Source organism: Bos mutus, chromosome 11, assembly GCF_027580195.1.
Source record: "Bos mutus isolate GX-2022 chromosome 11, NWIPB_WYAK_1.1, whole genome shotgun sequence".
In the NCBI taxonomy this organism is placed as follows: Eukaryota; Metazoa; Chordata; class Mammalia; order Artiodactyla; family Bovidae; genus Bos; species Bos mutus.
Window position 1 is genome coordinate 84,557,379 of NC_091627.1, and position 14,365 is coordinate 84,571,743.

General features: G+C 43.2%; 1 protein-coding gene across 1 annotated transcript in view; it reads right to left on the bottom strand.

Moving 5' to 3' along the window:
- TMEM178A (transmembrane protein 178A) overlaps positions 1-11,748 on the bottom strand; it is a 58,234-nt gene extending 46,486 nt beyond the window's left edge. Inside the window, exon 1 of the mRNA XM_070379692.1 lies at positions 10,542-11,748. Coding sequence (XP_070235793.1) covers positions 10,542-10,941 — 400 coding nt within the window. The 5' untranslated portion in view covers positions 10,942-11,748. The remainder of the gene's footprint in view (positions 1-10,541) is intronic.
- Positions 11,749-14,365: the final 2,617 nt, after the last annotated feature.

The window sequence follows — 14,365 nt, forward strand, 5'->3', positions numbered from 1 at the left end:
GAGCAACTGAACAACAATCACAATCTGAGAATTTAGGGATATAGAGGAAAAAGATGTTCTTTTACTTCCCTATTCCCATCAGGGTAGGTTGTAGAGAGGGCATGTGGTAAATCTGGAAGCACCAGCAAGAAACTGGGTTCTCTCAGCCCTGTTCTCCCTATGGAACGATCGCAGGTAGGACTGGACCACTGTCTGGATTTCAAGCTGCAGCAGCACTAAAGCAGCCACACTTCCTTTAGCTAACAGTAGCCAGACTTGGTTCAGGTATCAGGCAGGCAAGTGCCTCCTGGGGACACTGAAATCTTAGCCTCTGTCATGAGAAGCTTGATTGGTCTAAGGGGCTCATTCTAATTCCATTCAATTCACTGGGGATTGGTTTAGGAATGGTCATGTGACATAATTCTAACCAATGGTGTCTGTGGGAAATCTGGGAGACTTCCGGGGCATTACATTCATTCTAAGAATGTTTAGGGGAAAAGGGGCATGGCCTCTCTCCTGCTTTAGCCTTTGAACTACTGTTGTATAAGGAAGTGACCATCAGTCCTGCTGGTGACCAGGAAGAGACAAGCCTGAAGGCAAAGTTGCCCATGCTGCAACAACTAAAGCCCAACAGAATTCAATCTTCAATTGACCAGCCTAGGTACAGGCTTCCTCTGGACTTCTTGTTATGGGAGAAAACACATTTTTCTTGTAGGTTAAGTCATTTTTATCTGGGTTTTCTCTTATTTAGCTCTAAAAGATCTTTAGTAAACCTTACACAAGTGGATAAATGTTTATCAAGCATTTTATTAATAGCATTTTAAAAAATTAGACTTACAACCAAAATTATAATGTTTCATACCTGACCTTTTCAGGAATTAAAAACTCCAGAAACCTACATATATGGGACAATACTTAGCCGGGGGATGGGGGAGGAATAGGTCTGCCATTTTAACCTACAAATAGAACAGGAAGAGTGCTAAAACAAGAACCGTGTGATAATTGAAAAAATAAAAACATGCTCTAAAAAACACCCATGCCACAAATTTCCAAAATGAAAATCTGGGGCATATTAGTAAGGAACATTCAATTTCCCCCATGGCCCATTCAAATGTGACTGCAGAATCATCTGTATATGGGTTTACTGAATAGTAAACTCTGTTTAATGCCTCTCAGGGTCTCTCAGACAGATTTATTTCAATAACTCTGTTACACTTGGAGGGCAAACAAAACTATGACCTTTTATGATTCCTCCTGTCATTTTGTTTTTAACTTTCTCAAATCAAGTGTGTTGGGATGGGTTCAGAAGACTAACAGGTAATGAGTTCTTAATAAAGTTCCCAATTTCCAAATCAGAGATGGTGCCTGGGGACGACTTTGGGAGATTGAAGTGCACGTGCTCACTGTATCCATCAGCTTCCTGTACAAGCCTCACTCCTAAAAAATACACAAACCGGATAAAGCCTCCACTCCCACAGCCAATCAGACTGCTTTCTCTAAGTTTCTTCTACATAAGATGAAAGGACCTCCCCCGTGCAAAAGCTAGAGTCTATTTTATAAATTAAAACTTATTTGAGATTTTGCTGATAACAACATTCCCTCCTTCACAGACATTCTAAAAACACTTTCTGAGCAAAAAACAGAGAGTTAGAGCTGGTGTGCCAGGAATTACATGTAATGGGCAGAAGTGTGCAGCGCACAAGAAAATTCTCTCTCACGGCATCATAGTAAAAAAACTGGGTGAGGATCACAGTCAAAGTTCCTTTCAACTCTATGAATCTTTAATTCAACATGTGCTTACCCATTTTCCTCCAACCAATTTGAGTTTCTTTCAGAAACAAAAGGTAACCCTTGAGAAAAAAAAGGAAAGAAATACATGACTTTGATGCTTCTTCAGCAGACATTTCTGGCTGGATTCTATCTTCTACTGCTGAATAGTAAGCGATTTCCTTGTGCCTTTTTGGTTTTGTTTCTTTCAAAAAACTGAACAAAAAGACAATATTTTTCAGAAACGTTCTTATCGGCAGTCACTGTCGCTTCTTCTGCCACTTGAATTCAGCCTAGCTCTTTCTTTCTCTAGTATTTGTTAGTTTTAGCTTGTTTCAACCAACATTTTCATTGTCTGAACATCAAAGTTTCCCTAAAATGCTAAGGATCAAACTAAAATGCTAAGGATCCCTAGATGCTAAGGATCAAACCCCCGGGAATAAGTGACTAAGTATTAGTGGCATGAAGCAAATACTGAATTTTGACAAAGACTCCATTACTGCCCTTGGCCATTATATTTTTAGTTTCTCCTCTCCTACAGTTTATCTTCTGCTGAGTCAAATTGTTGCTCTGATGATCAGTTTCATAATCTTTCAATTCCATGACAAGTGATCAATTCTGTTGTTTTTCAGGATAACTTCCTTAAATACCATTTAATGGGATGCCCATGCTAAAAATTCCATGACAACTATAAACATTACTGTAAGGAGTTTTCAAAACTGTGAGAACATAAGGAACGGCATTCAAACTCAAATTAACCAAAAGCCCCAGCCCACCTCCTCAGACCCTCTTCCTCACTACTGAGGGTGTCCTTAGAGACAGCAAAACCTCACAGGGCAAGGACACAGCACCCACGTGTTTCACTAAGCAGCCTCTTATTTTCAAAAGCATTTCTTTTCAACACTCAGTAACATTTGCTGACTGATTTCTGAATGAAGCAAATGCTTACATCCCCCACACCAAATAAAAATTCCCTAAAATATAGGCAAAAGAGATCCAAGTCACATACAGCCTCCTACCCCTACCCCCACCCTCACTCTCTCAATCTTGCCAGTTAAAGACCCTAGGAATATACGTCAGTGTTCTCTGGCATGGCAGATGGAAGCATCAGTGTTGATTTACAGTTGAGGGACCTATTTAAAGGGACACTAAAGCCTTCTGGATTATCTATACATTCAAAATTTCTCACATATTTCTGGAATCACTTCCCTGTCTACCTGTATGGTATTAAACAACCTGGTGGAACCAGAAGGAAACAGATAACATCCTTTTGGTCCTTAGAGGAAAAAGGAGTTGATTAATTTTTTTCCCATGAACGAAACACTTAAAAGTCTGAACACTGGGGGACATCCAGCAAGTTGTAGAAATAATTCAGCATGTCTTCAGTCAGTCAAGATAACAGAAACTGAAATATGGTGTGTATTGTTCCCCTTTTTTCACTTGCTAATGCATTTCCTGATGGGTGTCCCCATGACATTATTGTTTGGTCTGCAATCAGCTTATCTGGCTGAGTTACAAGAAAGATGGAGTGCAGCCTGGAGTTTCCTGGTACTCTACAGCAAACAAAGGCTGTCAGCTTCGTGATGGCTGATGCGGACTCTCTCGGGCTCCAAGAAGTTCAGTTACATCCTTTTAGTTAAAACTTGCAATAAAACAGATTAATCACTGCAATCACTTTTAACTGCAGGGAAGCACTATAAGAAAGTGAAAAATAAATAAATAAACCAGCATCAGTTTTACCAGGTTTTGAAGATAAGGTCCATTTTCTACTGTCAGATGCCTTTATTTTGATAAAAATCTTTACAACCAGTTGTGCAAAGCTTTAGACAATAGTAATGGTATGCTGTTTTTAAAATACATATATATGTGTGTATATATATATATAAATTGTAGAAAAAACTAATTTGTTACACATAAAGCAAGTCTACAGGGTTAAGATGATCTTGTCTGAATTGCCCCCAAATTACTGAGCTAATGTTTTACTCCAAAGGAGACACATTTACTACTTGTACTATTTGCCAAACCTCCAGCTTAATTGTTTTCAACTTTTTCCTTCCATCTCACCAGTTGCTTCTGCAAGGGACAGGGAAGTGAAGGGGATGACCAAATCAGATTATTTTTACTCTTTTAACCAGAAAATAATACAGGAAAATAGGCCTCAGACAGTCAGTCACATAATAGAGTATCAAAGAAGGACAATGGAATCTCTCTGAAAGATAAGATGGACACAAGAAAGATGGGCTTAAGGACACTGCCAACCTGATGTTACAGCTTGCTTGTAAGCTGGCAGAGGTCACAGCTCAGTTACCTGGGGTATACTGCACTGCAGGTATACTCAAAGAGGAAAGGAGGGTTCGTTCTTGGTAACTGTTGGGAAAACCCTAGGACCAGCCTAAATTCCTTCAATGTGGCCACTCACCATCGTTTCCCATTTACCATTGACACTGGGCGTCTCAGTTACTCCCTCAATGAAATGTAACTCCCGGATGCTCCCCCAACAAAAGCTATCTTCTCTTGCAATCAAGAACACTTGGAATTATGAGTAGTCTGCCTGATGGGGTTTAAGGGCTCTTTCTGAGCTTTGAAGAGAAATCAGGAGTTAAGAAAAAAAATCGCAGCAACTCTAGTATGATTGGATGTGAATGTTCTATGGCATAGCAAAAAACTCTTCTGTTGTTCCCCTCAAGGTCATTGCTAAATGTAATCCATGAGACACGGTAGATACAAATGTCATTGACTCTTGCAATTTTGATCACAAACCACTTAAAGCACCATCCACTTTTGTGTTTATGAATCACTATTAAAAGGTGACTTCTCTGTGCAGATGGAAAGAATAGAAGCAAATGTCGTTTTTTGATATCAGAGAGGCAAGTGAGAATTTAATTTCTATGCAAGATAACTTTCAGGAGTGTTATCAATAGAATGTGTTGAAGCATAGGATATCACACTCAGGTATGTTCAGCCCCAAGACACTGCAGCACAAATCTACAAATCTAGTCATTAAGAGCTGTGTAATATGAGCTAGCACTTGTTTAATCATAAAGTCGCAGGTAATACTGTTTCATGTCAGAAATGATACAGAAATAAAATGCATCTTCTTCTCTCGCCTGTGCACGATGAATATGTGATACAATGGTGCTGGGAGACCCACCACAGAGGTCAGGCACGATAGTAAAGGAACGATCCATCTTCTGCCCAGACGAGAAACCCGGGCTTTGCTGATGGGCAATGAGAGAAGCAGTCTTCCAAGAGAAAGGGGGATATGCCAGGCGGTACATAAGCAGTCCTCTCATGTACCCCCCGGAACATAGATAAACTTTTTTTCTATTTATTAATATTACCCCATCCCTTCAAAGTTTGTGTTCATTCATGTTTCATGATGAAGTTTGCTTGGTTTTCCACACAAGTGTACAAAAAAACAAATGAAATTTTTGGACAAGCCAATATATTTCAGTACAGAGTGTGCTGCTGCTGCTGCTGCTAAGTCACTTCAGTCGTGTCCGACTCTGTGTGATCCCATAGATGGCAGCCCACCAGGCTCCCTTGTCCCTGGGATTCTCCAGGCAAAAACACCGGAGTGGGTTGCCATTTCCTTCTCCAATGCATGAAAGTGAAAGGTGAACAGAGTGTGCAAGCATATTCAAATGCTCAGTCATGTTTGACTCTTTGCGACCCCTTGCACTGTAGTCGGCCAGGTGCCTCTGTCCATTGGATTATCTCGGCAAGAATACTGAAGTAGGTTGCCATTTCCTCCTCCAAGAGATTTTCCCCACCCAGGAATCAAACCCATGTCTCCTGCAGCTCCTGCCTTGGCAGGCGGATTCTTTACCACTGCATCATCTGGGAAGCCCATGTAAGTACAGTTCCTGTATCTAATTTTTAAATAAAAAAATATAAATTACATAGAGTGGGGTTTAAAACCGTTTCAGAGACCACTGCCTTGAGAAATAGAGAGAGAAAAAGGAAGTCTTAATGATATCCCTAGCACCACCAAAACTGAAGAATCCCTTTGCCAGCAGCATCTTCTGGTCCAAGAGAAGGTCCGAGAACAATGTGTAAACTAATGGGTCAGGAAGGAGAAACAGTGCTCGCCTCCCAGATTTCCCAGATACATCTGCTCTTGGGAGATAATTATTCTAACACAAATGATACTTTGGTCTACAAATGAGCTGGAGAAAATCATCAATCTATTTTTGTGTCAGGTAGAACTTGGTGGGTCCTGTACAGACTATTAATTTCATGGAAAATAAGCCAACAGGGAAAACAGATAAATCATTAGCAGAGTGAGGAAGAGACCCAATAAATGCCTACCAATCCTCCTACTTTCTCTTTCTTGCAGAGAGTAAAATGACAAAGTATTTATGTCCCACTGTCTTTGATATCTCTGTTTATCTCATTAAAGGAAAAATGCTTCTGAAACCGCAAGGACATATTCTATTTCAAGTTTTAAGAATTCAATCCCAAATGATTTATACAAGTGAGCAATATGACTACAGAATCGTAATCTTCACATTTCTAAAATTCTATCATTCTTAACTTCATAAAAACAGAACACTACCACATTCATTTCCCTTTTGTTTATTGCAGGCAATATATAATATTAGGATTCAGTTTACATAAACAAGGAACATATATTTGAAAAGTAGTGTGGATTGTTTTTAATGAAAATTTTTAATTAAAATTTTTTTTCAGTTAAACTTAAGGCTAGTAAGAACAGTTGGCACTTTTGATATCATTTCAATGACTAATCCCTACTCAAAATTAATTTCTCCAAAGTTCCATATAATGTATTCACAAGACTCATCAGTGTTTATTTATTAAAGTCAGTGTTTTCAGTAACTGAAAGAAGCATTATAGAATGTTTCCAACTGAGTCTCTTTCCATCTGTCCTTCTATTTTACTGTTCATCAAGTAGTTTAAACATAAGAATTGCACTGGGAACAGAATGCCTGGGTGTCACCCGAAGGCTCCGGCTCTCCATCACTTTGCAGTGTACTTTCTGTCATTTACCTACCAGTGCTAGCAGCCTGCCCAAAGTGTTTATCCCACAGCCTACTAAAAGTAGTTATTCTATAACCTACTAGAAAATAACTACAGTACTTGATAGCAACTCCATCAGGGCAGGTGTTTTTATCCATTTTTTTCACTTCTGTATTTTCTATTTTTTGAAGTGAAAGTGAAAGTCACTCAGTAGTGTCCAACTCTTTGCGACCCCAGGGACTATACAGTCCATGGAATTCTCCAGGCCAGAATTCTGAAGTGGGTAGCCATTCCCTTCTCCAGGGGATCTTCCCAATCCAGGGATTGAACCCAGGTCTCCTGCATTGCAGGCGGATTCTTTACCAGCTCAGCCACGAAGGAAGTCAAATTGTCTATACATAGAACAATACCTGACATTCAATACATGTTTATAAAGTAAATAAATTGGGTGAATGGTGGAAAAAAAGAATCTATCTTTAGGTCACCTCCTCTCATTTCCTGGGCTCTGTACAGAATTCATGCCACCTGCCTTCCTGGCTTTCTTTTATACATAAAGGCTTCTTTCCAATGTGGTATTCCCAGGGGCACAGAGGGGCCTGAGGCCCTCCTCTTTAAACCCATTCTTTCAAGTTTCTACCACAAGGCTTCTTTAACTGTTCTAGCCCTCCTGCTGCTGGATGGACGATGATTAATTTGCAAACTTACCAGAATCTGTCTTTACTTTGAACAGCAAAGCTTTGTTAGCAACAAGAGTTAGCTGCAAGAAGGATCTACAAGGAACAGTTAGTCAACTGACCAACTCAAATACGAAAGAACTCTCACATGTGTAGCTGAAATCTTCCTAATATTAACTGATGAAATAACAGGGTTTTGATGGGCATTTATTTCTATAATGCAGGGCAAACTTAATATCTCTATAGCATTTGTAAGTTCCCATGTTATCCCAGTGGGCAAGATAGTAAAATGTGGATTAGTCAATATAGTAAGAGGACTTGGTGCTGGAAAATCTATATTCAAATTGTGTTGGGGACTGGTCCTTCCTCAGCCTAAGACAGTAGCATCGAGTTCTAGTCTTGGTCCTTAATGGGTTTATCAATAACTTTACCTCCACTCTGACTGAAGGTCCTGGTTGGAGGTCCAATCTAGACCTTCAAGGGTCACTCTGGGCTAAAAGTAAACTAGAATCACAATGAAAGGGTGACATTCAGAGTTTGACAATTTTCCTAAATACCTGTACAAATACCAAATACCAAATCAAATACCAAAACAAAAGTAATGTTTACCTAATAGAGGTGTCAAAAATCATCTGTTCAAACTATTCTTGGAATCACAGAATTTTAAAGCTATTCATTTCACCCATTCATTTCACAGATGATAAATCTGAGATCCAAAAGAGTTATGTAAGTAGCCCAAGGTAGATGGGGAGCAATATTGAAAGTATTGCAGGCCCTTTTGGCCATCTCCCAAATAACAAATTATGATCCTACAGTGTACTGAATGTCATTTCTCCAAACTCTTCATGTCTTAATAATGGCAGCTCGTTAACTTCCTAGGAAGCTAAATTTACATTGCTATTAGTATAACAATGACAGATTTCAGAACTACAAAAAAAATCCCCTAAAAGATACTGAGCCTTCCTACAAGGAACAAGAAAACTGAGGACCAAGGAGGCCTGGACTTGTTGGAGGAAACACTGAGATTTAGTGGTATGGGCAACAATGGAGCCCAGGTCTTCTGATGACAACCTAGAACTCTTTAGTATTCCACACAAGGAATTAGCTAAACACCATCAATATTACAAAGCTGAGATCATTTTAATCTAAACTTGTGTTTATGATGAGAAAACTGTAATTCTTGAACTAGTACACAAGTTCCATCTTATGGAAGTGCTAGGGTGGACAACCATGCCAGAAAGATGTAGAAGGGATTTCAAACAATAGGTGGGAGGTTGGACTGAATGACGTCTAAAGTCCCTTCAGCCTCTAGGATTATTGGATTCTGAACTTCCCAGGAGCTGAACACCTCAGCTAGCCAGGGCGGATGAGGAGGTGGGGAACGTGCAAGAGTCCTGAGGGGCATACTCTCCTGCCCTTGGATTGAATGAACTCTACCCTGCTGTTTCAGGCATTATTACATATCCAATTTACATGCAATCAAATACCCTAGGCACAGGAAGAGTGTAAGGAAATGCAGCTCTGTTGTTCATTCCCAAAGACAGACTTCACTGCTTAGCTTTCAAAACTGCCTTGCCTAAATGAGCATTCCATAACTGAGCTTCCACTTTGAGCTTTTACAGTTTGCTCATGTACTTTGCTACTATCAACATTAATTATGCAGCATCTTCATGAGGAGAAACCAGATTTGGATGTGAGGTAGGAGAGGAAAGAATAAAGCGCAGTTTCCAAAAGAAGGTTATTGTATCTGCTCCCTGCTCCCCAAAGCACTGGAGTCCTTCCACCACAGACAGATTTCAGATGGCAGTCCCCAGCTGAGCTAGCCATGGGAAGGAGGAAGTTGACATGTTTGAGAAATGAGGAATACGCCAACTAAGAAGACTCTGAGGCCAATATGTTATTAACTCCCTCCTTTCTATGTAATTCCATTCCAAACCAGAATTCAACACAAATCTGCTTCTTTGCTTTCCTGAATGGCTACTAAAAATGTAGATGTACCGATTTTATACGTCTTCTTTTTTCTTTTGCAATAATGAGTTCCAGGGAAGAACGTAGGGTGTTTTTTGTTTTTTGTTTTTTTCGTCTCAGAGAAAAAGAATTTATCATAAGGGTCAAGCTCTGACAGCTAGAAGAAAGCTTCAGCAATAGGACTGTCACACTGAATGAGATTACAAAAAATAAATAAATAAATAAATTCAATGGATCCAACACGCATGGGAGCCAGGTATCGTCTAGACTTCAAAGAGCAAACTGATGTTCTACAACTCAGTGTCAAATAACAAAACAGCAACAAAACAGCCTAACAAGGTATCAAAATCTGAGAGGGTGATTCTGTAGAGACTCTGTGTGCAAATACAAAAAGCTCTACTTTAAAACGCTTGGGCAGGCTTTCCACTCTGCTTGCCCTGAACTGAGGATGGTGTGCCCAGTCATTAGGAGGAAGGCTGCAAAACAGTCGATGTCCTAGCTGCACTCAGCTGCCTCCACCAGGGCATTACTGTCGTCTGAGGTCTAACCCAAAGGAACCCCGCACTTCAGGGTTTAGAGGAAGGTTCCTCCAGCCTCCTGAGCTCCCCATTAGCCGGTCAGACTGGCATGACCACATCAGTCCCGTCTGCTACCAACATTAAAGCAGGACAAGAATAAAGCCCTTTCCTCCTCTTCTGAGATTTGCACCACTTTTCTTCCAAAGGTATTTCTAAAAGGAAAGCACAACTTGAGGGAAGGAGTCCAGCTGGGCAAGGTCGGGTCTTTTTGAGGATTCCCTTCCTCGCCAGCGGCAATCGACACATGCATTCCAAGTCGGGCAGGTGTACAAAGAGAGCGAAGGACGAGAGAGAGAAGAGGGGGAGGAAGGAGGTCGAGGAAGGAAAGGAGAGGTGAAGGGCTGAAGGGACTTGAGGGAAGAGAGGGAAAGGAAGAGGATGAAGAGGAAAGAAGAGTCGGGGAAAGAAGAGCCAGAGAGAAGGGAGGGACGGGAGAAAGAAAGGGAGACGGATAAAGAAAGGAGGCAGCGGGGAAGACGAAAGAGTGTGCCGGGGACGCGGCGGGGAGGCGGCTGTGGGGACCGGAGCCCCTGGGGAGTCACGAGCTGCGCTCCGCGAGCGGGCGCCTGGGGCGCAGGGCGCGCCCGGCGCTCACCTTTCAGGATGAGGGTGTCGATGTCCCGGTCGATGCCCAGGAAGTAGCACTTCCTCCAGAGGCCCGAGTAGGTGGCAAAGAGTGGCCGGCCGCACTCGGCGTCCAGCCCGCCGAGCCCCAGCAGCGAGCGCCAAGACTCGGGGTCGGCGCGCCCTGGGCCGCCCGGGAGCAGCCGGCGCCCCAGTGGGGGCGAGTCCCGCAGCGGCAGGTGCGACAGCGGCATCAGGCGGTTCTTCTGGTCCGGGGGGTCGGCGCCCGCGCGGCTGCGCTCGCAGCTCTCCTTGTGGCGCCGGGGGTCGGTCTCGTACCAGTGGTCGGTGAAGATGGCCGTGACCAGCAGCCCCAGGGAGCAGAGGCTGAGGCCGAGGCTGAGCGCCGTGACGAGCGCCCGCGGCTCCATGGCTGCTCGCCCCGCCGCCAGTGGGCCCGCGCGCCGCCGCCAGACACAATGCACTTGGCCTCGGCTCGCTCCGCTCTCTCTCCCGCGCTCCCCCACCTGCCCCCTGCCGCCCGCGGCCTCCGGCTCCCGGCCCGGCGCGCTCCCTCCTCGGCTCCCTCCGACCGCGCGCCCGCCTCCTCCCGGGCCCGCCGCTCCGCGCCACCCCGAGCCTCGAGCACTTTCTCGCTGCCCCCAACCCCGCTTTCACCGCCGCTCCCGCAGCCCCTTCCCCTCCCTCTCGGAGCCCCCCACCCTTCTCACCCCTAGCTGTCCACACCGCCTGATCGATCAATCCTTCCGCCCTGCCCTCCCGCGACTCCTCTTCCTTTCCGAATCCCTCTCCTCGCCCTCACTTTTCCCTTGTCTCCTCCTCTCTCCCCTTCACCCAGTCCCTACTTTGCCCCTACTTTTCTTCAACTCGTCCTCCCTCTTCTTCGTCCCTGTCTCCCCGCTCTTGTCCCTTTCTGTCCCTGCCCTGGCCGCGACGCTTCTCCCCAGCTACCCACGAGCGCTCAGCCGTCCTCTCCCCTCCGACGACCTGAAAAGACATCCACCCACATCAGACTCAGTCTTGTCACTTGTCCAAGTTGATGTTGATCAGTGTCCCGTTTTGTAACCAGAAGCGAATCCCATTTGGGTCTGGCTGCACGGTGATACTTAACTCAGGAATCTCGATCTGGAGCGGAAGCCGAAGACCCTTTCTCCCTTCTCCGAAGAACGCAGCCTCTCAGACCCCTTCTCCCTTCTCCGAAGAACGCAGCCTCTCAGACCCCTGGGCGGCTCTGTCACCCTGCCATCCCCCGCTTTCCCTCTCCCTCCCCCACGGCAACCTCTCAGCGCTCTGTCCGCTCCAGACCCTCTTCTGAAAGAAAAGACACCGAGTGTCACTAGAGCGATGGACCAATGGCCAGAGATTTTTCTCCCACTCCAGCCTGCTCAGAGATGGACTTCTTTTTCGTCGGCCACCTCCATCCCCCGCTGGAATGACGGCCTCCTGGAATTTCTACTAGTCTATAGTGTTCAATAAGCCCTTGCAATGGCACCTGGTCTGTGAGGTGATTCTTGTCCTTAAATAAAGAAAGTCCTTAGTAATAAATAAAGGGAATTTTTTTTTTTTTTTTTCCTCCTGTGCAACTTAGATGGGCTAGGAGGGTCAACAGCGTAGCAATACTATACACCAAAGTCAACATCTCAGCTTGCTTCTGTTTTCTAGGGCACTCAGAGGTATTAATTGAGAAAAGCTGGCAGATTCACATTTTCTAAAATGAGGAAACCTTAGGACTCAGGGTCCTGAAAGAGTTAATCGCTGTGTTGTGTGGAATCTGATAATAGAGGAGCAATACCCTCCTGCCACTTAATGCCCAGGAGGCCACATCACAGACAGAAAACCATGCTGCGGGAGCCCAAGGATACCAAGTTTTGTATTCTTTTGCTATATTAATGATCAAAAGATGATGAGGCATTCATTAGATGCTAAATGTCATTACTCCATGATTTAATGGGACTTATTAATTACTGCCCCACATCAGTTGGTATGAATATGATTTATATATTTCCTCTGAAATGACATCTGTAAAGGTGGTATAAGAATCTTTCTGGGATTTGTTTTCATTGTTGTTTGTACTCAGCATCTTCAGAGGGTATATTGCCCATGAAGACTGTGTACCTCCCTTCACAGATAGATCATTGGAGCAAATCTTTCAGTCATATTGGGCACCCCCTGCCTATTTCTGCTGACCTGACAATGTGAATTATTACTTGGATTGTCTCAGCAAGATCTATGGTGAGCTTCAGTCTAATTAAGAAAGACAAAGAATTATAATTTTAGTGTTCCTCTCACCTATAAGCTTTTCCTTAACAGGAAATGCTAAGCTCATCAGAGGAGTCTTATCTGGATTTACACAAAAAAATGATGAGTCTTAGAAGCTTGCTTTTATTTATACTCTATAATATGTGTAAAATCCTCGATCTTTATGGATACACAGAAAGAATATCTTTCACTGTGAACCCACAGCTGATATCTGAAACTCACTCTAGTTGACATATGTCCTTTTATTTTTTGAAAATGCCTCTTGAGATCAAGATATTACAAACCTTGCAACTCCCAAGGATAGTCAAACCTTAAGCAACTCTTCACTCCCTTTACAAATCCTGATGTACTCCAACAAATAAATATTCTGCCACATTTCAGAGTCACCTGATTATCTTCACACAATAACCATGTCCCCAACTGGAGCCAACAGAAGGAAAACTCTTTCTCAGGCACTTCTGTTTAACTTAAAAGAAAATAATGTTCTGCTTTATTTTCTTAGCCAGAACCCTTTGATCATACCCTTCTCTGAAAACAGCATTATCCTTGAAGTTCATTTATGTCTGTGTTTAAGACCAGTCTCAGCATATAATCCAAAGGTTACTATATGATGGATTACCCTCGACAGTATTTCATAAAAAATGTCACACATTACAAATATGGGCCAGCAGCATGTAATGAGAGCACTGCTTCTGCTGGTGCAGCATTAACAGCATCAGCGGGAATGTGACATATGATGTGAACACAGGTTTTGCTATAGTAACTGAGTATCGCTCCATCTATGTTCTTAAAATTTCTCTTTTGGATATTTCCAACAATGAACTGTCATCCACTCTGCTGGGGGAGTGGGAAATACAAAGATGAATCGATGGTTCCCATCTTCTGGATGCTCCCAGACTAGTAGTGAGAGAGACATAGAGCTTTTTCTATGCCCTGTAGTATAGAAATCAGAACAAAGTGTGTGGTAATGTGGCCAATGAAAGGACTAACTGCCTGGGGGAGTCAGGAAGGTTACTTAGAGGTAGTAACTTCTGAGTAAGTTCTCAAAGGATGTGTTAAACTTTGCCAGGAGGACTAGATAAAAGATTGGCATTGTGGCCACAATATAATTCTGATTTATATATCTGCCTGACAGATTTGAAGGCTTCCATATTTGAGGCCACTGTAAAAGAAGAATATTTTTCTACATCTTTAAATCATAACGTTGACATCTTCTAATTCCTGAATACAAGCTAAGTAGTTGCAGACCAGGAAAAGCCTACCCTCCCCAGAAGCCTAAGCCAGAATACAGCTGATTTAGGAGAGCATTTAGCCTGGCAGGGAGTCAAAATGATGGGAGATCAAATATCCAACCGGAACACCAAGGCATGTCTTGGCTGTGGCAGTGCTGTGCCCACAGTGCTTTCAAACTTAGCTTGTTCTTCACTTGTCTTAAATTTCCCTTTTCCATCTCCAGATTTGACATTACCAGTATCTCCCTTGGAGAGTAACAGTACCCTAAAGTGACAGGGACAGAGCTAGAGAATTTCCACCTGGGCATCTCACTGTGTTGTGGAACTCAGTACGTTCAAAGGT